Here is a 26079-nt window from a genome sequence, read left to right on the forward strand (position 1 = left end):
GATTAATAATAATAATAATAGATATAGAAGGCTACTAGTAAGGTGAGGATGGCCGCTAGTGGGTGAATTCTCAACCAAAGGCAGCAAGCATTCAAAGCGACCAGCATTTGACCAAAGTTACTTACTACTAAATCCCTTGCCCATGGGGCACACTAGGGAGTCTTACTGACCTCTACCACAGTATCTATCTATCTGATCAATCCATCTCTAATGCAGAAAGTGGAGATAAGAACCTGAAATTGTCGAATGCCTTCCTCAAATCGAGGAAGATATTATTAGGAAAACCAAGAAGCCTATGCCTAGGTACCTTACCTACTTGACGGATCTACTCTATAAAACTACCGACGTTCTGAAGTATGTACTTATCATGCGTACTAAACCTGAATTCATGCAGAGTACAATACGTGAAGCTATATCCAATTAGACGAGCCAAAACCAAGCCATAGGCTATAAATACCCTTTCAGGCGTCGACGAGCACGAGGGATTGTCATTCATTTTGCAGGTATCCCACATCGACACTACCTGCCTAACCTATAGTATACCGTACGTACATACCGTACATACGTAAACCCTGAATGTATGGCATATATTGCGTGTATACCAACATATGATCTATCAACCCCTTTCTATGTTAAGGAAATGCTAACGCTCTAACTTTGTTCAAGGAAGGTTAGGGGCATGACGGGCTTACAGATCTCCCGCCGGTTGATATATACTACCTATACAATATGGTAAGTATAGTAAGTTAAGTAAATCCTAGAAAGAAAGATGATTGATTGATTCCCTGGGTGCTGCCCCTCACGCAGGTGGGTGGTGGATTGCCTGGCTGGCTGGCTCAATAGCCCAATGCTGGTCTGTTTCGATGATGATGATGCTGTTGCATTTTTGAAAAATTGCTGCTTTTCAGACAGAAGGAGGCTAAAATTAGGACTTGGTGTAGTTTTAAGTAAGGAAGTTAAGCAGCTTGTCTTTTCTTTCTTTCTTTTTTTTTCTTTCTGCCTGTTAACTAAAACTGATTAAATCCAGGCCGATGAAAATTGCAAAAGTAGTCTAAAGGCCACCTGACCGGACCAGACCAGACCAATCTCCGTCTCTCCCCGCATGTCTGTCTATCTGTCTGTCTGCGGAGTGAGTTGCACCACCCCACCAGTCCAGTCCACATGTCCCACCCGCATGAACCCAACGAAAATCATATCCATCACATCATATCATATCAGATTCAAAATGCATGAATGAAGAATATTCTCTCCCCCCCCGTCTCCCCATCTCCAAACCAAAAACGTTAAAACGGTAAAACCCCGCAAGCAAGCAAGCAGGGCATACATACGTCTACCCATTTCTCACGTGGGCTATGCTATTCTATTCTATTCTATGCTATGCTCAATATGAAAAAAAAAAAATCAAATCATCCATGGATACATCATACCTCGTGTCCGGAATATATCTCCGCACCATACAAAATCGTCTATTCCTACCTGTCCGTATATCCATACTATTCTATCCCGCAAAGCAAGAAGCAACGGGGAGGGAGGGGACCAAAGCAAAGCAAAAAGCCAGGCCGAGAAATGACCGAGAGATAAACGAACAAAAGGCATCTCCTGCCGTGATCCTGATGGAGGCTATGCTATGTCTGTAACCCCTACAAACCGCAGACAGATACTGCAAAATATCACTATTGCGTTCCCTTGTGCAGCCAAGTATACAAGCTGTGTACTTGTGTTCACTATATACACGCTCATTCATCGTAGCCAGTTTACTCATCTCGTTACGTTTTCAGACGGTAAGGCAAGACTGTGACAAAGAAGAAAATGGTATCTCTATCTCATACACGACGGCAAGAAAAGAGAAAGATTGAATGAAAACCATCAGTCGGTCGACGGATCAGAGCATCTCAGCGTCTGGCATACAAAGTAGATGTGAATTTAAAGATCAAGTAAGGTTAGAGTACAAGAAGTAACTGGATGCACGTTGTTCAGGCGTGTATACCGGAGCAAAAGACCCTTCCCTCCAACACAACGAAACCATGGAAATCATATTCAAAAGCATCAATGTGGATTCCGGCCGCTAAGATTCCCCGCAAAATTCACCGCCAAAGATATGTACCTGATTACCTAGGTGGCGGCTGGGCCAACGGTCCCGGAAGCGGCCCCGTATTGGATCCTTGACTGTACACACGATGATGTCCCGGAAGAGAGGGAGGCCCCGGAGCGGGCTCTACGACTGGTGCCGGATGACGCGCCTGAAGATGGTGCATCGCGCCGGGGGGTTGAGGGGCACTGCTGGCATATCCCAGACTGCTCACGGATGGTGTCGGAGGCGGATGGACGGGCGCCGGGGGTGTGTATGATCGTCCTGCACCTAAAGGCTGCGACGGCCCAGATACACTGCCCGTTCGGGAGATCTGCGTGGGCGGCGGTGGAGTGCTATGGCCGTACTGCGCACCTCCTGGCGGTGCTAAGCTGATAGAACCTCGCTGCGCGTGCGCCGCCTGTTGATGTGCTCCGCTCACCATAGCCTGAACATGTTGCTGGTACGAGGGATGACCACCCTGGCTGGGATGGGACTGATGGACCATCTGATGTTGTACCGATGCTGCATAAGGTGGTCCGGAGGGTTGACGCGGTGCCATGTTCAGGACCGTCACCGGCGACTGTGCGGGCGTTGGGGGGCCCTGGCGCGAGCCATATCCCGCGACGCTGTTCCGCGGAGACGGAGATGCCGGTGGACGGTACGGCTGGCTTTGCGGCAATTCACGCGTCGTCGAGGCAAGACTGGGGCTCCGAGTGTGCGTAGGCTGTGTGAAAACAGTGTGATAGGCGGGACGTTGTGATGGCGTGGGTGGAGGGCCAGGACCGCCTGGCGGCTGCTGGACGCTCGACGTGGCCGCCACAGATTGCGCGGGCGAGGGCACGTAGGATGCAAATGACGGTGGGGGACCGGATGTCACAGAAGCAGCACGGGCAGCTGAAGCTTCAGCCTGCTGCTGTTGCTGTTGCTGCTGCTGCTGTTGTTGCTGGTGATGCTGCTGGCCTCGGGGATCGAATCGTGCCATCCATTCGTGGTTTGCGGGCCCGGCACTGGTACTCTGCACAGAGTAGCCTTGATAATCGGAGTAGGAGCGGGGTTGGGAAGGTTGCTGCGGTTGACCGGGCTGGAGATATGGCGGCTTCTGCTGCGGAGGCTCCTCGTGACGGTAGCCAGAGGCGGATGCGGGCACCGAATGCCCTCCGGGGTACACCGGCCGTGATGGCGATGCGACACTGGGGGTGGGAGCCGCCGACGTCTGCTCGCTGGCGAAACGCTTCCGCGGCTGGGGCTCCTCCGGCTCGTCGTTGAGGATGTTCATGATATTGGACCTCTTGGCCGGGACTTGACGGGGAGGCTCCGGGGGCTGTGCCGGCGTGGAGTTCGGGCGCGGGGCATCCTTGGAGGGGGACAGTATGGCCGGCTGCTGGGGGACACCGGCGTGCTGGCCAGGGAGCGAGAAATACGGCCGCTGCCCGAACGACTCGCGGCGCGCGGGGGACATGTCGGGCTCGGTCCTCTGCACCATGGGTACCGGCGAGTTCGGGGCTGTCGTCAAGCTGGGATGGCGGGAGTGCGTATGCGGCGCGGGCATGACGGGCGGCTGCGAGACCGGCTGCTGCTGCGCCTGCAGGTACGTCTGCTGGGAGGGGAGCGCACTGGGGGGCGGCAGCGGGGATCCGGGCTGGGCGAGGGTGCGATGCTGCAGGCTGGGGGTCTGGAGAGGCTCGATGCGCGCCATCTCCACCGGCGTATGGCGCTGGGGAGGCTGCACCTCGACCGGCCGGGGCGGCGGATGCGTCGTGGAGGGAGGAGGCGGCCGCACGTCTCTGCGCTCGTCGGTGAAGTATCCCATGCGCGGGCCCTGCGGCAGACGCTGCGGCGGCAGCACGCCGGGTCGGGTCCTGGACGGCTCGTCGCTGAGCAGCGGGGATGCAGCGATCGGGGGAGCGCTGGTGGCCTGGGCGAGGGGAGGATATCTCGACAGGCCTCGGTCCTTCTCGTGCGACAGCAGCGTGGGCATGAGGGGTTTGGCTCGCCGGTCGTCGTGCTCGACCATGTCGGTGTGCGGCGCCAGCGGGCGAGGCGCAACCTGCGACGGCGTGGCCTCGTAGCGTCTCTTGGGCGCGACGCTGGGCACAGGCAGAGGCCCGGTCGGCTCACCGCGCATCTTCTTCGCCTCGGCCAGCTGGACGATCTCCTCGAACTCACTCTTGCCCGAGTCGACCTGGCGCTGGAAGTAGTTCTTGACCTGCAGCACGTCAGCGGAGAAATCAGCGTGGATAGAGGAAGAGGACCTACCATGATCGTCGTCTTGGTCTTCATGAAGTTCGAGATGCCCTCGAAGTCGCGGCCAAAGTGCGCCAGCAGCACAGGAAAGTCCCGCACTTCAGGCACGGACCAGTAGCTCGTCGGCTGCAGCGATCCATAGCCCGTCTCAGCCTTGGGCGCCTGAGGCTCCTCGACCTGCTCGAACACATACACGCCCTCCTTGCCGCGACCGCGCGTCGACTTGGTCCGGGGAAGCAGCTCGTCGTCGTGCTGGTCCTTGGCCCGTTCGACCGTGCTCTCTGTGGTGCCATCGAGTGGAGTTTCCAGCTCGGATTTCGCTGCTGTCGATGGTGCTGGAGCTGCGGCCGCAGGCTTCGCTTCCGCTGCTTGCTGCTGCTGCTGCTGCTGCTGTTGCTGTTGCTGTTGCTGTTGCTGTTGCTGCTGCTGCTGCTGCTTCTCCTGTTGCTGCGCGGCTTTCCCTCGTCGTCCGCCTCGTGCACCGGCTCCCGTCCGTCCACTGCGTCGGGTGGCCTTCTCGGCCTGGTCGCCGTCCTTGTTGGCGTTTCCACGGCGGCCATTGCCATGCTCCGCATCGTTGTTGGACTCGCCGAAGGTGGGAGCGGCCGCACGGCGTGGACGACCGGTGTCGGTGACGGGCGTCGGCTCCTCCTCGCCGTCGTAGTCGGGCTTGACCACGCCCAGGTCGGCCATGAGGGCGTTGGACTTGGGCCGCGCGGATCGCCGTGTCCGGCCGCGTCGGCTCCAGCGCTTGTTCAACTTGGCCTTGTACTTGATCTCCTCCTTGGTCAGGTAGTAGTGCATGATGCATTGCTGGAAGTCCCGCCCGGGCAGGGCCTCCGCGATCTTGCCCCATTTCTTCGGGTGGGCCATGAACGCGTCCGTAAACATCTTGTGCTCTTCCGGCGTAAAGTCGTCAGGCGGCGGGTAGAAGCCAAACACCTCGAAGGCGTCCGCCGGGTCGACGATGTTGTTCGTGTCCTTGTAGACCCCGGCCTGCTTCTCGTGTGGCTCGAGCATGTCGGGGATGACGGCCTCTTTCGCCAGATCCGGGAATGCCGTAGCCGTCTCCCTTTCCCGACGCCGCTCCAGCTCCTCTTGGGCAGAGATCTCCGACGCCTTGAGCGCATTTTGGAAGTCGAGCTCCGTGTTGCCTTTGTGCCGTCTCCCTTCCGCCGGGGTGGTGCCTCCGGGAGGAGTGCCGGCAAGTGGCGTAACGGCTTTCCGGTCCCTCTGGCGGTCCAGTTCGTGGACTTCCATCCTCCACGGTTTGTAGATGGAGACAAACTCGTCCCGCAACTCTGCATTCTTCCGGCATGTCTCTCTCCGCTGCTCTGCCAGCTTGGCCCGGAGAGTCTCCTTGAAGCGCTCGTGCGTTCTAATATTCTCTTGGAACACCTCGAGATCGGAGAGTGGAGTGGGCGGCCCTGAATTCAGGAACGGCAGATTCTCGACTGAGATCCTACCAACCGTGGGCTTCTCCACATCGGGGGTCGTCCGGAGTGGAGCCGCTTCAGGGGAGACTGGACGAGAAACTTGGACCTCCATCTCTTTTTCCTCCTTGGTGACTACTACGGGCTGTTCCTCAGCCGGCTTGTCCACCTCCATCGGTTCAGGGGGCTCCTCCTTTTCCTCCGCGAGGACGCCCTCTGCGACCATCCCCAGCAGCTGTATTTTAAGTAAAAGTTGAACAATGACGGGATCCTCCAGGGGAGGAGGCGGCAGCTCCGCCTTGAGGGCCCGCATATCATTTTCGAAGATTTCCTTTCTTTCGTTCAGGAATTCCTGGCTGAAAATAACACCTTCGTCCTCGTCTTCGTCACTCGACCGCGTAAAGTCGGGTATTAAAGCTGCCTCGTCCTGCTGTTCGTCAGGTCGCGGTCCTTCGGGTTCCGTAGGCGCGTCTTTGATGACATCGACCGTCGCCTCTGCGGCTTGCGGAGCAACCTCAGGCTTGGCATCTTCCGCTGGAGCCCCGTTTTCCCGGGTTGCCGCTGGGACAGGAGGCTCGACATTTTCCACCGTTTTCGGTTTGGGCTCGGGGGGCAGTTTCTGGTCCGGCTTCGAGTCCTCCGCTGGAGGAGCGCAGCGATCCTTTTCTTCATGAGAATCTCGTCGGGGAGGCGGTGCCGTCATGGAAGGAGGCCTGTTGTATCCCGGACGGACCCATTGCTTGCTGCCCTTGGGAGGTCCTCTTGGCATGGCAGAGCGCTGCTGCAGCGCTCGGGGCCCAGTGGGGACGCTGGAGAATGTCATCCGCGGGGACGTCAGCGGTGGAGATGCAGCACGACCCGCCGGCGGCGGTCCTCTCCCGAAAGGTTGCGAAGCGGAGGATGACCCAGGCCGTCCCGCGGGCACCGATTCTGCATGACCCGGTGCTGTGTCTTTCCCGGACATGGCAGCCGGTGCTCTGGGCGGCGAGAGCTCGGGCGCGTGCTTGACAGCGGCTGCAGCAGGGCCGGACGGGGGCTTAGCGGAGCGGGCAGCGACGTCCTGCCTGCCCCAACCGTCGCCCGGGCCCTCACGTCGCGCTCGGGGATCGGGATGATGCTGCGCCTCCCGCTCCGCCTTGGGTCCGGTGGGCGGTTTCACTGGACTCGGAGCGGGGTGATCTTGTCGTTCTTTCTCGGACTTCGCTGGTGACGGTGGAGAGGCAGCGGAGGCCTGGGGTTGCTTCTCTGCGGGCTTCTCCGGGGGCGCTACTGAGGGCACGGAAACCGAACCGAATGCAGGAACCTGTGGAGCGGAAGGAGGAGGCGAGCGCTTGACAGGAGGTGCGTTTCGGACAGCTTCCTGCCGGGCTGTAGGAGGATGCTCCGGACGTTCTGGCTCGCGTCGAGAATCGCGCCATGACGGCCCTGAAGGTGCTGAGGGAACCGACGGCTTCCTGGGTTGATCATTGGGTGATTGATCGGCAGGTCGGTCGGTATTAGGAGGGACTGACGGGGCCGGTTGCGCAGTGTGAGAGGTCGAGGTGGCCGTGGAGCTGCTGGGGAGTCGACTCTCCGTACGGCTGGGCGGACGGTCCCTCTTGAAGGTGTCGGGCGGCCGTTCTCGATCGTCGCGTTCGAGCCGTCTCTCCTCGTCACGCCGATCAAAACGATCACGACGATCAATATCCCGATCGCGCTCACGTTCACGCTCTCGATCGATCGGACGGTCACGGTCGCGTTCTCGGTCCCGGTCACGTTCTCTCTCACGCTCCCTATCCCGGTCGCGGTCCCGATCTCTATCCCGATCTCGATCTCGGTCAGTCACTGGACGGTCACGGTCCCTGTCGCGGTCTCGATCACGGTCCCGATCACGATCCCACCAGCCCTCCCGGGACCGGCTCCGGCGGCGGAAGGCGTCTCGATCGTCCAGGTAGGGGACGCGCCCGCGGCCTCGTCCTCCCTCCCAGTCACCACGGCCGCGACCGCGGACGGGTCCCGGACGAGGGTGATGGCCTATACCGGAAGGGCCGTCGGGGCCCGCAGAAGAGGTGGAAACCAAGCTATCGCGGGAGTTGCGTCGCAGTCGGGCGACATCGATATCGCGTCCGCTGGGTTCTCTGGCGTCCCGAAAGTCTCTGGCGGGGGATCGCGACCGTCCACGGCCAAAACCGACACGGGAGTCTCTTGGATCGAAGTCACGGTCTCGTCGGCCCCAGTCCCGATCTGCATCACGGCGGAACGGCGGTCCGTCCCTGGCATCACGAAAGTCGCGGTCGCGGTCTCGGTCTCGATCTCGGTCTCTGTCGCGATCACGATCGCGGAAGTCACCACGCGGCGGATAGCCTCTCCCTCTTCCTCCAAAGGGTCCTCCTCTGGGCGGGTCGATCAGGGCCTTGGGGCCCCGGGGGGGTTCGCGTCCTAGGGGCGTCGAGTTTGCATCGTCGGCGCTGCGGGGACCCGAGGGGACATGGCCCGACGGGCGACGATCGCCGAAACGGTGGGGGGAACGGTCACGGGGGTTGAACCCGGACGAGGGAGGGAACCGGGAAGACATTACCAGCTCATGCTAGAGACAGACACAGCGCGACAGCGAGCGACCGACAGGACGGCCGGGATGCGGCGGCGCGGTGAAGGCGAGCGTTGGCCGGCACGTGCGCACGTGACTGTCCTCGGCGGGAGCCGCAGACGCCGGGGCCGGGGAAACGATCCAGCGGCTGTTTAGCGGCGGGCGACGCGGCGCCGGCGCTTGGAGGAGGAACAGCTAAACGCTGGCAGTTCGTTTCACGAAGAGTCCGGGGGCTGCGGGCGCTCGTGCGGTGCGGCGGCCTCTGTTTGAGGTCCAGATGATAGTCCGTAGATCCTAGAGATCCTAGATGATTCAAAAGTGGCCGCTGCGCTGGCAGCCGTTGGGGAAAAAAAACCAGGTCGAAAACGAGAGGACACGATGGGTCGCCGTTGAAGCTGGCTAGCGTCGATGCACCGAACGCTCCGTTAGGTGCCTAGCTATCTCGAGCCTGTAGTCACGGTCTGGCGCAGACGCTGAGACCGAGAGGGACGATAAGAAGAGAGTGAAAGGAGCGACAGCTGATGAACGGTGCCAGCAGATGGTGGATTTGCAGATGGGCCACGGCGTCGGGGCCGCGGTACGCCGAGAAAAGTCCAGTACGGCCGTCCACGGGGAACGGGTCGCAGAAGTGGCGGGGATGGAGGTTGGGGAGGGTCAGGAACCGGCCTGGAGACGATGAGAAGGCTCAGGAGGTCGGGGGAGACGAGGATGAAGAGACGAAGATGGAGGGAGAAGGGAGAAATCGAGAAGCCAGCGGATCTCCGACTAGGGGCAGAGAGCGCCAGGGACGTCGCTGTCACCGGGGCCCACGGTGGGGACGCCGCAGGGCCAGCTGGGGCGGTCGACACCTGAGGCAGCAGATTTTCCGCCTCAGGCAGCTCAGCAGAAAAAAAATCTCCCCGCCATCGTGCCCCTCCTCCACCCCCTCTCCAGTGCGCTCTCGACGACCCTTTACTGCTCCCCTCACCATGGCTACCGACAAGAACGCTTCTGCTGGGGCTGCGCCCCCATCCACTGCCACCGATGCCGTGCTGGTCGCGTCTGAGCCCGTTCCCGAGGGCGTGCGCCAGGTCCGCGGCGTCGACTTCAACCGCTACCAGGGCCGTGATATCACCGTCGCCGACATGGTCGAGCACATGGCCGCCATGGGCTTCCAGGCCAGCGCGGTGGCCGATGCCGTGCGCATCATCAACGATATGGTGTGTTTTTTCCTTTTGTTTCCCGTTGATGCCTTCTTTTACGAGCATAGAAAAATATACATATGAGAGATTTTCATGTATGACCTAGTATACATGTACGAGGCACTAACTGCTCAGCGCGCGTACCGGGACCCCGAGACCGGCGACCGGACCACCATCTTCCTCGGATACACCTCCAACCTCATCTCGTCCGGCCTGCGTGAAACGCTCCGCTACCTCGTCCAGCACCGCCACGTCTCCGCCATCGTCACCACCGCCGGCGGCGTCGAGGAGGACATCATCAAGTGCCTCGCGCCCACCTACCTGGGCTCCTTCTCCACCCCCGGGGCGGGTCTGCGCGCCAAGGGCCTCAACCGCATCGGGAACCTGCTCGTGCCCAACAGCAACTACTGCGCCTTCGAGGACTGGCTGGTGCCCATCCTGGACCGGATGCTGGACGAACAGGAGGCGGCCAAGCAGAAGGCGCGCGAGACCGGCAACGAGGAGGACGAGCTGCACTGGACGCCCAGCCGCATCACGCGCCGCCTGGGGCTCGAGATCAACCACGAGGAGTCGGTGCTCTACTGGGCCGCGCGCAACGACATCCCCGTCTTCTGCCCCGCGCTGACGGACGGCTCGCTGGGCGACATGCTGTACTTCCACACGTACCGGTCGTCGCCGCGGCGGCTGCGCGTGGACATCGTCGACGACGTGCGGCGCATCAACACGATGGCGGTGCGGGCGAAGCGGGCGGGCATGATCATCCTGGGCGGCGGGGTGATCAAGCACCACATCGCCAACGCGTGCCTGATGCGCAACGGGGCGGAGAGCGCGGTGTACATCAACACGGGGCAGGAGTTTGACGGCAGCGACGCGGGGGCACGGCCGGACGAGGCGGTGAGCTGGGGCAAGATCAAGGCCAACGCGGAGAGCGTCAAGGTGCGTCTCTTCTCTCTCTCGATGTTTCTGGATGCGCTTTGACTGACGGATCCAGGTCTACGCGGATGCGACCGTCGTCTTCCCCCTCATCGTGGCCTCGACGTTCGCGCGGGCCGACCAGAACCAGACCGAGGCGTCGCAGCAGGGACAGGATACGCAGAATTGAGCAGGATATATACCACTTGCGCTGTCAGAGTACTAATATACGTGTCCGGTGATCGGAGGCCTGGGGAAGTGGGGAGATGGGGACGTTAGAACGTCTCCGATCGACGCAGGCCGCAGGATCCGACGAGATCCCTGCTTTCTCCCCGGACGGGGCAGGGCTCGGCAAACAGACAGGGATCGGGACCGTAGGTGGAAGAGTCCAGAGATGTGGGGATGGGATGGTCAGAGAACATGGGGATGGTGCACCGGCCCTCTAGCGTAGCAGAGACAGAGATAGCGGAACAGGCCCGGGATCCCTAGATGGATCGTCGCTCCTCCCGGCAGAGCACCGGACGGTTCCGACGATAGAAACGAAGCAGAGCGTGGCGTCACAGCGTAGGTCAACAGCTGGGCAGAGAGAGTACTCACAGACGCTGGTATATATAGATCGGGAGAAGCCATACGGGCCGGTCGGGACGCAGAGCCGCGTGGGGAAGCCCGGGCCGATAAGCGCCGATAAGCAGCGGGTCCGGAGGTGGATCTTCCGTCTGATTCATCAGGCAAGGCAGAAGAGCTGTGCAGGACATCTGGTGCGCGGACATTGGCTCGACGATGGCACGATAGTGTCGCTGCGAGGAATAGAGACGAAGAGCAGAAAAGGCCTGCATGCCATGTTCAGCAACCAGCAACCGCGCTGACTCCCAGGCAGCAGGCTTCCGCGCGGGCGGTGAGTGGCTGGTCTCGACCCCGGCTGGAGCTCCCCGGCTTCCCCCCATCCTGTCTCTCCGCCTCACTTTGTCTGCCTTCTCTCTCCCTCTCTCCCTCTCTCCCTCTCTCCCTCCCCTCCATCGGCTTCTGCATCTCCTCCTTGGTGCTGCTTCATGCCGTGTTGGATGCTTCTGTCCATCAGTTCGGTGCTGGGTGATAGATAAGGTATCTCATCCTCTGATAGTCACCTCTCTGCTTCACTTCCGCTAACGGTCATGGTCCCCAGTGCCGTCTCAGTCACCGCCTCCCCTCCTGCTCTCCCTCATCCCACTTGAGACCTTCAAACGTGTCACGGACCTGTTGGAGTCCTGTGCTTGCTGTGCTGTTCTGCTCCTGTCCCTCTTCCCTACTCCTTGTGCTCCTCCATACATCCATATCTCGTCACGTTCCCCCACCTCCACGTCCCACCTGGCTCTCCTCCACGAAACAAGACATCTCGTCCACCTGCCATCCCTGATGGACACCAGCATCGACTCCCTCGTCGGGGTCGACCGTCTGCAGCCCCCGCTCTCCCCCGGCCACTCCGTCCCCCACTACTCCCCGCCGCCGGCCCTCCCCCCGTCGTCCATGGAAGCATCCCAGAATGCCGTCGAGCCCCTCCAGCAGAACACATCCACCACCGCCCCGGATCGACCGCTGGACGGCGTCCCTCCCCCACAGCCCGAGGTTGACGCGGTGACAGGCCAGCCGGCCCCGGGCGCCGCGGATGCCATGGATACCTCCGTGGACGACACCCAGACCCGTTCCACCAGCACCGTGCCTGCCCCGGAGGAGCCTCCTTCCGACGCAGACCCCCCAGAGACGCCGCCAGAGTCGCCCGTGATCGAGCCCGCCGACGAGTCCCAGGGCGACGAGCCCCCCGTGGATCCGTCGATCCCCCCACCCCCGCCCGTGGAGCTCGAGCATGCCTTCTGGGCCGACATCGAGGAGGACCTGTCGACCCCGGATGAGGCGGAGCTGAAGGAGATCGAGTCGGCCCCGGATGGGGACTACAGTGCCTATGAATGTATGCTTTGAGATCTCTGGGTGCCTCGTGAAGAACGCGCCTGCTGACCCCGACAGATGACTACTGGGAAAAGTCCTTCTACCGCGACGTCGAAGACCCCGAACACCGGCCGTCCGAAAAGGCCCGTCTGACCTGGAAATTCAAGGGCGTGCGAGGCACCAAGGACCGCCCCAATCGTGCCAAGATCATGCGCTCCCCGGCGGCGTATGTCGGCGGATACTGGTGGACCCTCAAGTTCTTCCCTCGGGGGAACAGCGTGGGAGCGCTCAGCGTCTACATCGAGTGCTCTCCGGACATGCCCAGCCCCGACAAGGAGCTCCCGGAGACCGAGTTCAAGGTCCTCCGGGGGCCTCCCGACGCCGTGCTCAGTGACCTCAAACCCGACATGGAGATCAAGTTCCCCCGCGTCGAGGATTCGACCCAGTGGTTCGAGGACTACAAGTCGCGATATGCCGTCCCCAAGGAGGCATCGGCGGAACAGACCTCCGGATCCAAGCGTGACTGGCGCGTGTCGGCACAGATCGGTGTCATCTTGTACAATCCCGAGGAGCCTCGCACCGGCTGGATGCAGTCCTCCTGCCACCAGTTCAACCGGCATAACCTGGACTGGGGCTGGACCAATTTCCACGGCCCCTGGGACCAGATCCACCGACGCCAGCGCGGTCAGCGCCAGGCCCTGCTGCGCAACGACACCCTCGCCTTCGATGCGTACATCCGCATCTTTGACGATCCCACCCAGGCGCTCTGGTGGCACTCGAGCGACTCCGAACCGGTCTGGGACAGCCTCACGCTGACGGGCTACCGGCCCATGGGCGATTCGGTCATCACCCACTGCGCGGAGGTGGCCGGTCTGGCGTCGTGGCTGCTGATGGCACCCGTCCGCCAGATCATCCAGAGCGTCGATGTCCTCGAGCACCTACGCAACTGCGACGTCAAGCCCAAGCCGCTGTGCGATGCGCTGCAGAAGTTCCTCTGGCGCATGCGAAACCAGTCGTGGACGCTCCCGTCGGTGGACACGGACAGCGTCACCCGCACGCTGCGCAACCTCCAGGAGCACTCGGAAGACGTGATTCAGTTCTGGGAGCGCCTGCGTCGCGGTCTCGAGCTGGAGCTGGCGGGCACGGAGGCCGGCAAGGAGTTGGCCAAGCTCTTCGACAGCCAGCCCGTCGCGGCGGAACCGTCTGCCGTCGTGAATTACCTGCCATCCGAGTTCAACTCACGGATTCAAGTCCCTGCGGACACGGCCAAGACGGTCCAGGCGGCCGTGAACCGGTACCTGGGCGCAAAGCCGGGTCGGTGGTCGTTGCCGCCGGTTCTCCATGTTGAGCTGTCGCGCCAGCGCTTCGACAAGAGCACTCGCCAATGGAAGCTCCTGTACGACCGCGTGGACCTGGACGAGGTGCTCGACCTGACCGCGTCTGTCGTGGACGGCCAGTGCGGCAAATACGACCTGTATGGATTTGTCGTCCACCGCGGCTCCCGTGCCTCCGCGGACTTCTTCAGCATCCTCCGTCCCGGCGGCCCAGGGACCCGCTGGCTGGCCTTTGACGACGGCAGCGATAACCGAATCGAGTGTCTGACGAGAAAGGCTGCCCTGGGAGCCCACGTTGGTCCCGATTCAACCAAGATCCCCGACGACAAGACGGGTCACGACCTGGCCGTCGTCGTCCTGTACGTCCGCAGCGACGTGGTGCGGGACTTCTTGCCTGGGCCTCCGGAGCCGTGGGAGGTTCCTGCCTCGATGAAGGTGTATTTTGAGACGGGCTGGTATCCCTTGGACCCGCCGGGCGCGACGACGCGCGATACGAATGTCAATGTCGAGATCTACTCCCTGGCCAAGTTCGAGAACCTGGACAGCCTGTTCGATTCGTACGACTTGATGTCCCGGGCCAAGTCGACGAAGGATGTCATGTGCCTGACGGTGCCATACACCACGACGGTCGTCGACCTGCGGAAGAAAATCGCCCGCTGGAAATCAACGACCTCGCAGAAGGTCCGCCCCGAGCACGTCCGTCTGTGGCAGATTGGGCAGACCAAGGATCTGTGTGGCCCGACGCTCTCGTTTAATCGGATCACCGATCTGGATTATACACTGGAGTTCAACCTGAAGACGGTCCGCTTCTGGATCCATATCGTATCTGACTGTACGTTTGTCGTTCGTCCTTTTTCATGCACACGTATTATGAATATAGAGCAGGCTGACCTTCTTTTTTTTTTGGCAGCGGATGCAAAGTACTTTGCGATGGCTGATCCGCCCCTGGAAGTGGAGACCGTCGACAACAAGACCGACGCGGTTCAGGAGCAGGATGACTCGGAGAGCTCAGACGACCGGGAATCCTCCGCCGGTGTCCATCTGACCCCTGATTCCACTGAAACTCCGCGCGCTACGGATGCACACAACGCCGACAGTCCCATGAGCGAGCCTGAGCAAGCGGAGAGTGATGGTCCAGCGAACCGACCAGAGGCCCCCGCGGAGCAACGGCCTGTACAGACGGGCCCGGCTGATGCATCTCGGCAGCCGGATGTTGCGATGACGGAAGCGGACCATATCGCTGCCGTTGCAGATGTCATCGCCAGCGATATGCAAGAGATGGATGCGCCGGTCGCTCCTCCCCCACCAGCTGCCTCAGCTGGTCAGACAAACGACTCTGTCATGGGAGATTCTCCTGCCAACTCTCAGATCCCTGACGGAGAGAGTACGGCCTCGGGGAGCTCGACGCCAGCACCCGAATTCACCAGCCCTGTCCCTCATGTGTATTACTTCATCCAGATCTTCGACGTGGACCAGCAGGAGCTGCGTACGGTCGGATCGTACTTCTCCCGGAAGGAGGACAACATCAAATCGGCGATCCGGAAATACCTCGAGTGGCCGGATGAGAAGGATTTCCAGATCTGGCAGCGGGTCGACGGGACCATCGTTACGGCTGTTTCTTCGATGGACACGTTTGATATCTATGTCCCAGATGGCTCGTGCTTCATCGTGGGGGAGCAGTTGACCCATGATCGGTATGTGGATATGAATGAAATTCATTCCATTGAGATCGCGCTGACAGTGTCCAGACGTGTCGAACTCACGAGAGCCGGCCTGTTCACCACCCCCGATCGTCTGGTGGAGTATCTCTGGGCTTCCTCGAGGAAGCACCCGACCAAGGCGTTCACGGGCACCCGGACCCTCGATGCCGCCTTTGGCGGGGACTACTACAGCGGCGAGTTCAACAAGGGCTACTACCACGGCAAGGGCACGCACATCTCCGAGTCGGGCGCAACGTACGTGGGCGACTTCGTCTTTGGCCTGCGCCACGGCAAGGGCAGGATGGAATACAGCTCGGGCGATACATACGACGGCGACTGGATGGAGGATGAGCGCCACGGCCAGGGCACGTTCGTCGAGCGCAAGACGGGCAACAAGTACGTCGGAGGCTACCGCCAGGGCAAGCGGCACGGCAAGGGCATCAGCTACTGGGAGGTGGCAGACGAGGAGATGGACCTGTGCCAGATCTGCTACGGCGAGGACCAGGACGCGCTCTTCTACGACTGCGGCCACGTGTGCGCGTGTGTCGGCTGCGCGCGGCAGGTCGACATCTGCCCGATCTGCCGGAAGAACGTGATCAGCGTGGTCAAGATCTACAAGACCTGATGGTCAGATCTACATTGCATGTTGGATTTGATTGGAATTCTGTTTCTGCCTTTTGATGGTTTTCCGCTACCACATCTATTGTTCTTCTCTTTTCATGTCTATCCCTGACGATGACGAGTTGACTTACATACCCGGTTGGTGACAGGATAGGACGGTTGGCTGTTTTGCTTGAACTGGATTAATGAATCTATGCGATGAATTGTGCTACGATATGTGCGATGAACTAGACTGGTTTTGCGAGGTGATGGCAGATGAGAATGCGGGTAGATGATTAAATGAGCGGTCTTGGTGATTCTTGGTTTCTTCGAGTCAGTCCAGTTTGAAGATCTACCTAGCTTTATTAATCACTAGATCCTTTTACAGGCATGATCTTGCATCATGCACTCCAGATAAGACTGCCAGCTCGCAGATTCGGTAGAATGTAGAAGCGCCAATCAGAAGCATCCCGGATCTTAGGTACTGTTGGTCAAATTATGAGGACTTCCTAGTTGGGTTTACACCTCTTTACACCTCAAAGGGGAGCGTAAACTGTGTTCTTTTCCTTTTTTTGAACGGATAGCACGGGTGTCCTCCTGGTGCTCATTAAGATCCAGAATGAATCAGTACCTCAGGTTGCTCAGAAGTCTTTCATGTTCTATTTGGCAACCTAAAATCACCAAACAATACTTACTGACGTCAACGAACGATCCAGAAAGATGGCATCTCGGTTAGCAGCCGAGATGCCCTGACTTGCCTGTCTGTGTCTCTCCACGACAGCTTGGACCTCCGCTCCTTTCTTTTCTTTATCCTCCTCTCCCTTTGGAGAGACACCGGCAGTGCGGGATGAAGCTTATTTCTTTCATGCTTTCTTTGTCCTTTTTTTTTGGTTGTTTGTGATCCACGTGCACCTCGTAAAGACTTTCTCTCTATGGATGGAGTACATAAGCACTGGTCGTTCTGCACCATTTGCGGATGTCCTGTATACAGTACTCAGTCCATGATGGAGAAGAATATACACATTGTGCAGGTAGCTGAGCTGTCAGTTCAGTTCCAGCAGATTGGCGTTGCAACGAGCTCAGAGCCTGCCTTGCCCTTGCTGATGGTCTGGTTTAAGGTATGCATTATTGCATTGTTCTTCATAAGACCTTGCTAAGCCACCGTCAAGATACTAACCTCTATAAAAAGTATAATAGTTATTCATTCCTTCATTTATGGATAAGCATCTCTCTTATCCGCTCCTCCTGGCTTTGTCTATGCCCATCCGCATTATAATGCCTTCTGGCTGCCAGTCCGCGAAAACAACGGGCTCGATAACTAAAATGGGGACCCTTTGTTATCTTCCGACTATGGATCCGCCCCTATTTCAAATTAAAATAGTGTGAAGCTTATTGTTCTCTGGTTCCAAGAGCCATCCTGCTGGTGTCTAGCGCCGTCCTATACCGGCAGCCCTGGAGGTGGGACTACCCACAGGCTGGATAGCTAATACTGAGGTTTCTTTCATCCAATGGTCAAGGCATGTTGATCACTATTTGGAAACATACCTTGTCACGCATTCCCCTCATTCTCTCAGCGGTGACTGTGCGGTGAAGAGTCAGAATATTCCATCGATGCTTGTCTGTGAAGATGATGGACAAAGCCAATTATTCACCGATGGCCCCAGACCTTTTTCTGGAATATATGACATGGCGTCTTGACGTGAGCTGCTTGTGTGAACCTATTCTCGCAGCTGCCTTCTTCATACTTCACACTTTGCCAGCATCGAGACCGACATCACGCGAGATATGGCAATCATGGGGAGTTTAGGATTGGTGGAGCTGGTTCTCCTCTTCAGCGTACGCACAGTATATTACCTTTAAAGTACAATGGACACTGATAACAGGTTTAGGTCTCCTATACCATCTGCCACGCCATCTACAACATGTACTTTCACCCTCTCCGCTCCTTCCCCGGTCCCAAGCTCTGGTTCACAACAGTCCTCTTCCGCCATGTAGCTGCAATGAGAGGCCGCCTGGACTGGGACCTCAAGCGCTTCCATGAGCAGTACGGCGATGTTGTGCGCTTCTCCCCGGACGAGCTGTCTTTCATCGGCGAACAGGCCTGGGAGGACATCTACGGCAACAGGGACAACAATCTGGAAAAAGATCCCGCTTGGTACAATGTGGCCAAGATCGCCGACCAAGCAACGACCGTCTGGACCGCGGACCGCGCAGACCACACAAGACTGCGTAGACTCCTATCCCCTGCCTTCTCAGACAAGGCTCTGCGGGAGCAGGAGTCCCTGATCCGGTCGTACGTCGACTTGCTTATCGCCCGGCTACGAGAGCTCGCCTTGGCAGGAAAGCCCGTGGACATGGTCCAATGGTACAACTTCACGACCTTCGACATCATCGGCGACCTGGCCCTGGGCAAGTCCTTCGGCTGTCTCCGCGGCGGACAGTACCACAGCTGGGTGAAGCGCATCTTCGACTCGATCAAGATCGGCCCGTTCACCAGAACCATGTCGGCCTACACGGACGTCAAGAAAGTCATGGGTCTGCTGGCTCCGAAGGCGCTGCGCGAGGCGCGGGCCCAGCATGAGGCGTACGTTGCGGATGCGGCGAGGGAGCGGTTGGAGAAGGGCGTGATGGAGGAGCGGAGGGATTTCCTGTCGTACATCTTGCAGATGATGCGCGACGACACCGCCAACGGCCAGGGAGACGGAGTCACGGACAAGGAGATTGCAGCCAGCTGCAGCTTCTTCATCATTGCTGGCTCGGAAACGGCGGCGACAGCTCTCTCGGGCATAACGTACCATCTGCTTAAGAACCCGGATGCTCTTGAGAAGCTCGTCACGGAGATCCGCTCCGCCTTCTCCAGCGAGGACGAGATCAACCTTGCCAGCACCGGCGCGACTGCGTTGCCGTACCTGCAGGCGTGCATATCAGAGGGATTGCGTCTGTACCCGCCTGCACCGTCACTGCTCCCGCGACGGACGCCGAGAGGCGAGACAGTAAAGATTGCCGGGTACCAAGTCCCAGGATGGGTAAGCATCTTCCATAACCTCAACGCTACAAGCAACTCTGCTAACACCTTTGCTTCTTATCTGACAGACAGCGGTAGGCGTCCACGTCCTCTCCGCCACGCGAAGTACCCAGAACTTCCACGCCCCAGAATCCTTCATCCCGGAACGCTGGCTTCCCTCCTCCCCCTCTTCATCTTCGTCCCCCTTCCACAGCGACCGTCGAGCTGCCTCACGGCCCTTCAGCACCGGCCCGCGCGGCTGTATGGGGAAGAGCCTCGCGTACCATGAGATGCGGCTCATCCTGGCGAGGATCTTGTGGGGGTTTGACCTTGAGCTTTGTGGCGCTGAGGATGGTAGGGATGGTAAGAAGGCGTGGGACAAGCAGAAGGTGTATATGTTCTGGGAGAAGGGGGCGTTGATGTGTCGGTTGAGGGTTCGCAATGATGGTGTTGTCACGGGGTCGTCGGTTGGGGAGAAGAGTGTAGGGGGTGAGTTAGAAGGAGAGGACGAATGAGTATATATAAATGTACATACAATGCAGCTTTTAGATGACCGGGAAAATAGATTTGATGACAGATATCTCTATAGAGTAGAATAGAATAAGGTAGATCGCACATGCAAATGCCAGATACTAAATAAAGTGACCTGGTGCCAGTGTCGTTGGCATACTTTCCCTTGACTATTGCTACTTCTCGCATATGGCTCGATTATATATGGAATAGAATGCAATCAATTTTTAACATCTAGGCCTAATCTGTTCCTGTTCTCCAGAACCAATTTGGGTTTCTCATTTTAGATAGAGTTTTTTTTCTTTTTTCTTTTTTTTTCCCTTTTTTTCCCTCTAACTCTCAGAGCAAGATTCCTATTAATATCTGCACTTAACTATGAATACATGGGCTATTACATTTCTTTCCTCTTACTTCTTAGTAGTTGTAGTGTTCCGGTCTCAGAGCATTTCATTAAAGTAAGACTCTTATCTGGTCTGGTGTTCTAGGTAGGTAGAGCTCAAAGAGCGGCTCCACCTTTTCCTCTCCTTGAGGGACGAGAGATTCTCTTTAATGGAGGGTTAGTCTTTCGTTCTGCGTTTGAGTGTGCTGCCATTTAGTCTGTAAGAGATTGTATCTTTTTCTCGAGATTGTCTGTGTAAACCCTAGAGAAAAAAAAACGGAAATCCAGCGGTAGTTTCTTAAAGAAGAGAGAGAGAGAAAGTAAATAGCTTCTTATAATATGTCTAAAAGAACAGAATTTTCTTTACAGCTGTATCGTACATCTTCAGCTTTTGTATGTGGTTAGTTTGCATACTTGCTAAGATAATCTGTCTTTTTACTAGTATACCACTAGTCTAAATATATATATATATATATATATAAAAAAGAGAGAGAGATCTATAGACTTAGACTAAGAAAGTAGATTTTGGAACAGTTTAATCTGGTAGAGATAATGTTTCTATAAGAAATCATGAAATCAAATACTTAAAGCTGTTTTTAATAACTACTGCAGAGTTATTATTACATCTAGAAGATATTTACGAAGAAGAAATGACAGACTGAAAGAGGCATAATTATGGATTTATAGAGGTATCGTGCGGACCCACACATATTCCATTACACAAGATAGCGGTGATGGTTAGGAACTCTGGTAAGTAGAATTGAGTATCGCTCCTTCTTGCCCCCCTAACATAGCTGACAATGTTGGTCGGCTAGTGACAGGTCTCCGCACCACACGATTCCGGGTTGATATCAGGCGCAGTAGACGTGTCCAGCCTGCAGAAGCAGGACGACCTGACAGAAACATCGGCCACGGCAAGGGCCAGCTTCAACTGCGGCTCGATGGCGCGCGCCTCCGTCGTCCGGCCCAGCCGACGCAGACATTCATGATAGCCCTGGAGCGCCCAGACGTTGTTCGGATGCTGCCGCGCGCGTGGCAGCGTCCTGTCGAGTCCCAGATCCGCGCGATACACGGCGGCGGCCTCTTCGACGTGGTCCTGCTCGAGCAGGAGGGCCGCGTAGGCGTGGCGTGCCGGCTGCATCCAGCCCCATGGCTCGCTGTAGACGAGCGAGTCGTCCAGGTCGATTGACCTGCGGAGATGGGAGAATGCGAGGTCGAAGTGCCCCCGACGATATTCGATCTCGCCGTCCAGCATCGCCGCCGCCACGGCCAGGACGTCCACACACTTGTTCGTGTACGCTTGACGGGTCGGGGGCACCTGCTGGGCCGCGGACTGGAAGAGACCGCGCTCCTGCTCGGCCTCCTTGACGTGGCCCGTTGCGGCCCATGCGATCCCCCTGGCGTAGTGGACCATGGCCGTCGTCACGCAGTAGAGCGTCCGGTCAGGGGGTAGCTCCAACTGCAGGATATCCCGCCACCGCCCGAATCGGACCAGGATGTGAACCCGGACCGAGTTGAAACTCTCGAGCCAGTCCGCCATGGGAGGGGACTCGACCCGGAGGAGATCCTCGGGCAAGGAGGCCTCCATCCGGGCAACCGTATCGAGGGCCACCTGGGACTGGCCCGCAAACATGGCGGCATAGATCAGCGAGTGGTAATCGTGCAGGCGGTAGAAGGTGTAGAAATTATACGGCCCCGAACGGGCCAGGAACTTTTCATCCGCACGCACAGCCTCCGTGTTGGACGCAATCGAGCGTCGATAATCGCCGATCAGGATATCCAGATGCGACGGCATGTGCTGCAGGTGGCCGGCGTCTGGGATCAGGCCGCGCAGACGGTCTGCGGCCGCCAGTCCCAGTTCCGGGGCACTCGACATCTCGACCAGATGGATATACATATGCAAGAGGCCGGGGTGTTGATCCGCACGCTCCTGGGTTGAAGCACGCTCGAGAACCGTCTTCGCCTCCAGGGTGCGAGCCCCCGGGCTGGGCTGCCCGGTGGATAGATCCCACAGCTTCCAGGGGGTCAGGTTCATCAGGGCATCCGCATAGAGGGCGGCGACGTCCAGATCGTCCGGAAAGGCACGATACACCGCTGTCATGGCGTCAGCGTAGGCTTGGTTGCGCGCCGCCGCGTGGTCCCTGTCGATGTCGTCCTTCTGGTACCGACACTGGATGGCATCGATGAGGGCCTGCTCGACCGGCGCTGCGTCGGCCGCGTTCGCCTTGGCCTGGCGGGATGCGCGATACGTCTGCTCCAGCGTCGTCCGGAGGTCCTGCTCGTCGAAAACCTCCCAGGGCTTGTTGTAGTTGGAACCTCGGGCAAAGGCGAGCCCCCAGTACGCCATGCCGCAGGCCGGGTCGTGCGCGATGGCCTGCTCGAAGCAGCGGACGGATTCCTCGTGGTTGAAGGCGTAGACCCATGTGAGGCCGCGGTTGAACCAGGTCTGCGCATCGTCGCTGCGCGTGCTGATGGGCCGGCCGAAGGATCCCAGGTTGTAGTATGCGTCGGTCGTCGACAGAGCATGTTCGCTTGTCATGTTGACGGTCTGGTTTCTTGCTGTCTTCTTATGTACCGTCAGTTGGACGGTTGTCGACAATGGAGGGGAACTCGGGAATTCGGTTATGCATGTCTATCAGCTCAAGCTCTCGGGATGCCGATTGGCTTCCAGTCCGTCGGTGATCAATATGTCAGTTGATAAATCTCACTCCGATTACTGCATGATCATGGGAGACTATAGTTACAAAAGTACTTCCTTTTCTTTTGACTTGAGTCCATTGATATAAACTAGCGGAGTAAGCACGTACAATTATCTATACCTATATCTATTCTCTCACCTGTACTCGCCAAAATGATGTACAGGGAAGCTCTTGAATGCCAGATTCCAGAGAATAGACAAACAGACAGTGATATATTCGGAAGGTAGATTTATTCCAGCAGCGCCGGCACCTGGACGGGAAGCTGGAAGAACGCTCTGCCATCGCCGGCCAGCCGGGGCATGCGCCCACCTCGCACATTGACCTGCAACGCCGGATGCAACAGTCGGGGCTCATTCAGCCCTCGATCCCGCTCCGTGCGCCACTGGACGAACTGCTCCTCCGGCGTGTCGCCGCGGACATGCTTGTTGCGCTCCCTCTGCTCCGCCACCGTGACAAAGGCCACCGGGTCTCGACTGGAGGCCGGTGGGTAGTCGTGTCCGGTGTAGAGTCGGTAGTGAGATGGCAGGGACAACAGCTTCTTCATCGACTTATACAGGGCGCGCGCATCGCCGTCGGGGAAGTCGCATCGCGCGCTGCCCACGTCCGGGTTGAAGATCGAGTCGCCCGTGAAGACGTTCTCGCCCACCATGTAGCCGATGTGATCGGGCGTATGGCCCGGCAGATGGAGGACCTTGGCCGTCAGGTTGCCGATCGCGAACGTCTCCTCGTCGGCGAAGAGGTGGTCGAACGTGTCGTTCAGCTCCTCTGGGAGGATGCGATATTTCCGTCCGAACGTCTCCTGCACCGAGCGGATCTGCTGCCCGATGCAGATCGGCGCCCGGGGCTGACCGACAGCCACAAGGGCCTTCTGGAGATAATACGCCGCCGTCAGATGGTCGGCGTGCGCGTGGGTTTCCAGCAGGCGGACGATCTTGTATCCATGCGAGGCGGCCAGCTCGAGCAGGTCGTCGGCAGACCGCGTGCTCACCGTCAGACTCGCCGGGTCAAAGTCCAGCACGGGATCGATGATGACGGCGTTCCGGGTCGTGGGACAAGCGACGATGTATTGCCATGTCGATGTTTGGGGGTGAAAGACGGTATGGACTGTCGGTTCCATTGTTGCGTTTGATATGTTCGTTCCAGTTGACGATGAAGACTTGATACCTGGGATGTTCTGCCCGTGCTGTCTGGAAACCATCCCAATCTTTTATAAGATCGTGATGCCCAAGAGACGGTGGAGTAGAAACCCGGCCACGGAGCTGCTGTGCTTATTCGAAACACCTGTCGGGGACGCTTGGGGCAGAGAGTCTGGAGAAGAGACCGAGTCGGCGACCATCCATACAACGTTATGTGCATGTCCTAACAGCCATGATACGCTGGTCCGCTTCTCGGAAAACTGAGGAAGCTGTTACTCGGTCGAGAAAGCATGTATGAAACTTATCCCCCGAGATATCTATACTATATGCCCTCGGTCTTGGTTGGCAACCGACGATGCTGCCCCCTTTCGGCTTCTACCGAGTCCCCGAAGCATCTCGCCGAGTGGCGACAGAGCACCGACTCCCTCACCATGAGGAAACGCGGAGTACCCCACAGACTAAGAACACGAAGATCTCGGTCGCCGAACCCAAGAATAGTACTCTGGATGACGTATCAGGGGCGTTGCCAAAGTCTGGCCGACCAGCTAGGCTCCCCGATCTGGACAGCGTCTCGGGGACCTCAACATCGCGACACTCAATGAGATTGATTTCCAACGCCTCAGGGTCCAGCGCCGCACCGCTCGGCCGAAATTATTTGTAGCTTTCGGCCGGGTGTGAGAATTCAGTTGCTTATTCGTTGTCAATGAAAGGAAGATTATGCGTAGTATATCGTTCGCCTATACATATACAGACATTGATATTCACTCGATCAACATCTTTTCTCATTCAGACGAATCCTGCTTAGATACTCATGACCGAAGACAACACTCGAAGCCTCCCGACAGGGCTATGCAGGAGATTCTTTACACCTGCCGCGGAAAACAATGCGGTTCCTGAACACGGAGACATGTCCAAACATGAGGTTGGCTGGAGGCGGATCGTCCGCAACTTCACCCCTTCGTACGTTGCATATCCCATTTGCCAGTCAATTCGTCATCCTGACACATCCCTAGATGGTTTTCCGTGGTGATGGGCACCGGGATCGTCTCCCTTTTGCTGAACACCCTGCCCTACAACGGCCCATGGCTCTACTGGATTTCAGTCGCCATCTTCATTCTCAACATCCTCCTCTTCACCGCTGGGTCCCTGATCACCCTGCTGCGCTATGTCCTCTACCCGGAGATCTTTCGAGTCATGATCGTCCATCCCGTGCAGTCCTTGTTCCTGGGTACCTTCCCTATGGGAATGGCAACCATTATCAATATGTTCTGCAACGTCTGCGTCCCTGCGTGGGGGGAGTGGGCTAGGTATTTCGCCTGGGGAATGTGGATGGTGGATGCCTTCCTCTCGGTTTTGACGGCGTTGTCTCTGCCTTTTATCATGTGGGTGACAACCCCATTGACACAGATATGACTGACTGACTCGGTGTTCTAACTGATGAATGACTTCAGCATGTCTCGAAACGAGGAGACGCCATTATCTTCGATGACCGCAGTGTGGCTGCTGCCCATCGTCAGCTGCGTGGTTGCCGCCGCATCGGGTGCCATAGTGGCTGATGTGCTTCCTGACCCTCAGCATGCACTGTGGACGATCCTTGCAAGCTACATTCTGTGGGGCATTGGGATCCCTCTGGCGATGATGGTGATGGTGATATACTTCCAGCGGCTCACGCTGCATAAACTGCCCCCCAAAGCAGTAATTGTCAGTGTTTTCTTGCCGCTGGGGCCGCTCGGCCAAGGCGGATTTGGGTAGGGCGTCTTGATATCTCTTGATAAAAGCTGTGAATTAAAACTAACGCTCTGATTTTCTTATCTGATGTATAGGATTATGAAACTCGGTGCATCAGCCCAGACCATCTTCCCACTGACCCATACACTGGAGGGCGCTTCCGGCACCGTCTTCTACATAGCAGGTATTCTGGTTGCCCTTCTGCTCTGGGGCTTTGGCCTGGTGTGGCTTTTCTTCGCATCGGCATCCATCGCGCGGTGCAGGGACTTCCCCTTCAACCTGGGATGGTGGGGTTTTACTTTCCCTCTGGGCGTCTATGCCATGTGTACCTGTCAGCTGGGGAGAGAACTGCCCTCGCGGTTCTTCCTGGTCCTTGGAACGGTATGTATCCTGACAAACTTAACACTGGTCTATATGAAACGGGGTGCTAACTGAGATTTAACCCAAAAGATATTCTCCCTCTGCGTCGTTATCCTATGGATCATCGTCAGTTTAGGAACCCTGAAGGGATCCCTTTCCGGTCAGCTTTTTGTGGCCCCGTGCCTTGCCAATCTGAAGGAGAAGCATGTTGCAAATGGGAGACGAGACGCGGGCAGCAATGCCTAAAACTCGAACCGATAAGAAAAAGTTCTTTCTTCTGAAATTTTTTTTTCCCCACGTAC

At 57.9% G+C, this 26079-nt stretch overlaps 7 protein-coding genes across 7 annotated transcripts; 4 read left to right on the top strand and 3 right to left on the bottom strand.

Annotated features, from left to right (window-relative positions):
- Positions 1-2108: 2108 nt before the first annotated feature.
- VTN00DRAFT_3339 (uncharacterized protein) lies at positions 2109-8302 on the bottom strand (the record flags this gene model as incomplete). Its single annotated transcript, XM_069429645.1, has 2 exons — positions 2109-4277; positions 4328-8302. 2 exons carry the CDS (start codon positions 8300-8302, stop codon positions 2109-2111), a joined length of 6144 nt encoding a protein of 2047 aa, XP_069282869.1.
- Positions 8303-9282: 980 nt separating this feature from the next.
- On the top strand, positions 9283-10597 carry VTN00DRAFT_3340 (uncharacterized protein; the record flags this gene model as incomplete). Its single annotated transcript, XM_069429647.1, has 3 exons — positions 9283-9513; positions 9631-10431; positions 10487-10597. The coding sequence occupies 3 exons, from the start codon at positions 9283-9285 to the stop codon at positions 10595-10597; spliced, it is 1143 nt and encodes a 380-aa protein (XP_069282870.1).
- Positions 10598-11799: 1202 nt separating this feature from the next.
- Positions 11800-15986, top strand: VTN00DRAFT_3341 (uncharacterized protein; the record flags this gene model as incomplete). Its single annotated transcript, XM_069429648.1, has 4 exons — positions 11800-12349; positions 12406-14493; positions 14572-15355; positions 15410-15986. The coding sequence occupies 4 exons, from the start codon at positions 11800-11802 to the stop codon at positions 15984-15986; spliced, it is 3999 nt and encodes a 1332-aa protein (XP_069282871.1).
- A 1769-nt stretch (positions 15987-17755) lies between these two features.
- Positions 17756-19480, top strand: VTN00DRAFT_3342 (uncharacterized protein; the record flags this gene model as incomplete). The annotated part of the gene is made up of 3 exons (XM_069429649.1): positions 17756-17797; positions 17851-18987; positions 19055-19480. The coding sequence occupies 3 exons, from the start codon at positions 17756-17758 to the stop codon at positions 19478-19480; spliced, it is 1605 nt and encodes a 534-aa protein (XP_069282872.1).
- A 1185-nt stretch (positions 19481-20665) lies between these two features.
- Positions 20666-22393, bottom strand: VTN00DRAFT_3343 (uncharacterized protein; the record flags this gene model as incomplete). Its single annotated transcript, XM_069429650.1, has 1 exon — positions 20666-22393. One exon carries the CDS (start codon positions 22391-22393, stop codon positions 20666-20668), a length of 1728 nt encoding a protein of 575 aa, XP_069282873.1.
- Positions 22394-22782: 389 nt separating this feature from the next.
- VTN00DRAFT_3344 (uncharacterized protein) lies at positions 22783-23670 on the bottom strand (the record flags this gene model as incomplete). Its single annotated transcript, XM_069429651.1, has 1 exon — positions 22783-23670. One exon carries the CDS (start codon positions 23668-23670, stop codon positions 22783-22785), a length of 888 nt encoding a protein of 295 aa, XP_069282874.1.
- Positions 23671-24596: 926 nt separating this feature from the next.
- On the top strand, positions 24597-26023 carry VTN00DRAFT_3345 (uncharacterized protein; the record flags this gene model as incomplete). The annotated part of the gene is made up of 5 exons (XM_069429652.1): positions 24597-24649; positions 24703-25071; positions 25141-25437; positions 25513-25798; positions 25868-26023. The coding sequence occupies 5 exons, from the start codon at positions 24597-24599 to the stop codon at positions 26021-26023; spliced, it is 1161 nt and encodes a 386-aa protein (XP_069282875.1).
- Positions 26024-26079: the final 56 nt, after the last annotated feature.

This window comes from Thermoascus crustaceus (genome assembly GCF_041956765.1).
Source record: "Thermoascus crustaceus strain CBS 181.67 unplaced genomic scaffold VTN00scaffold_14, whole genome shotgun sequence".
Lineage (NCBI taxonomy): Eukaryota > Fungi > Ascomycota > Eurotiomycetes > Eurotiales > Thermoascaceae > Thermoascus > Thermoascus crustaceus.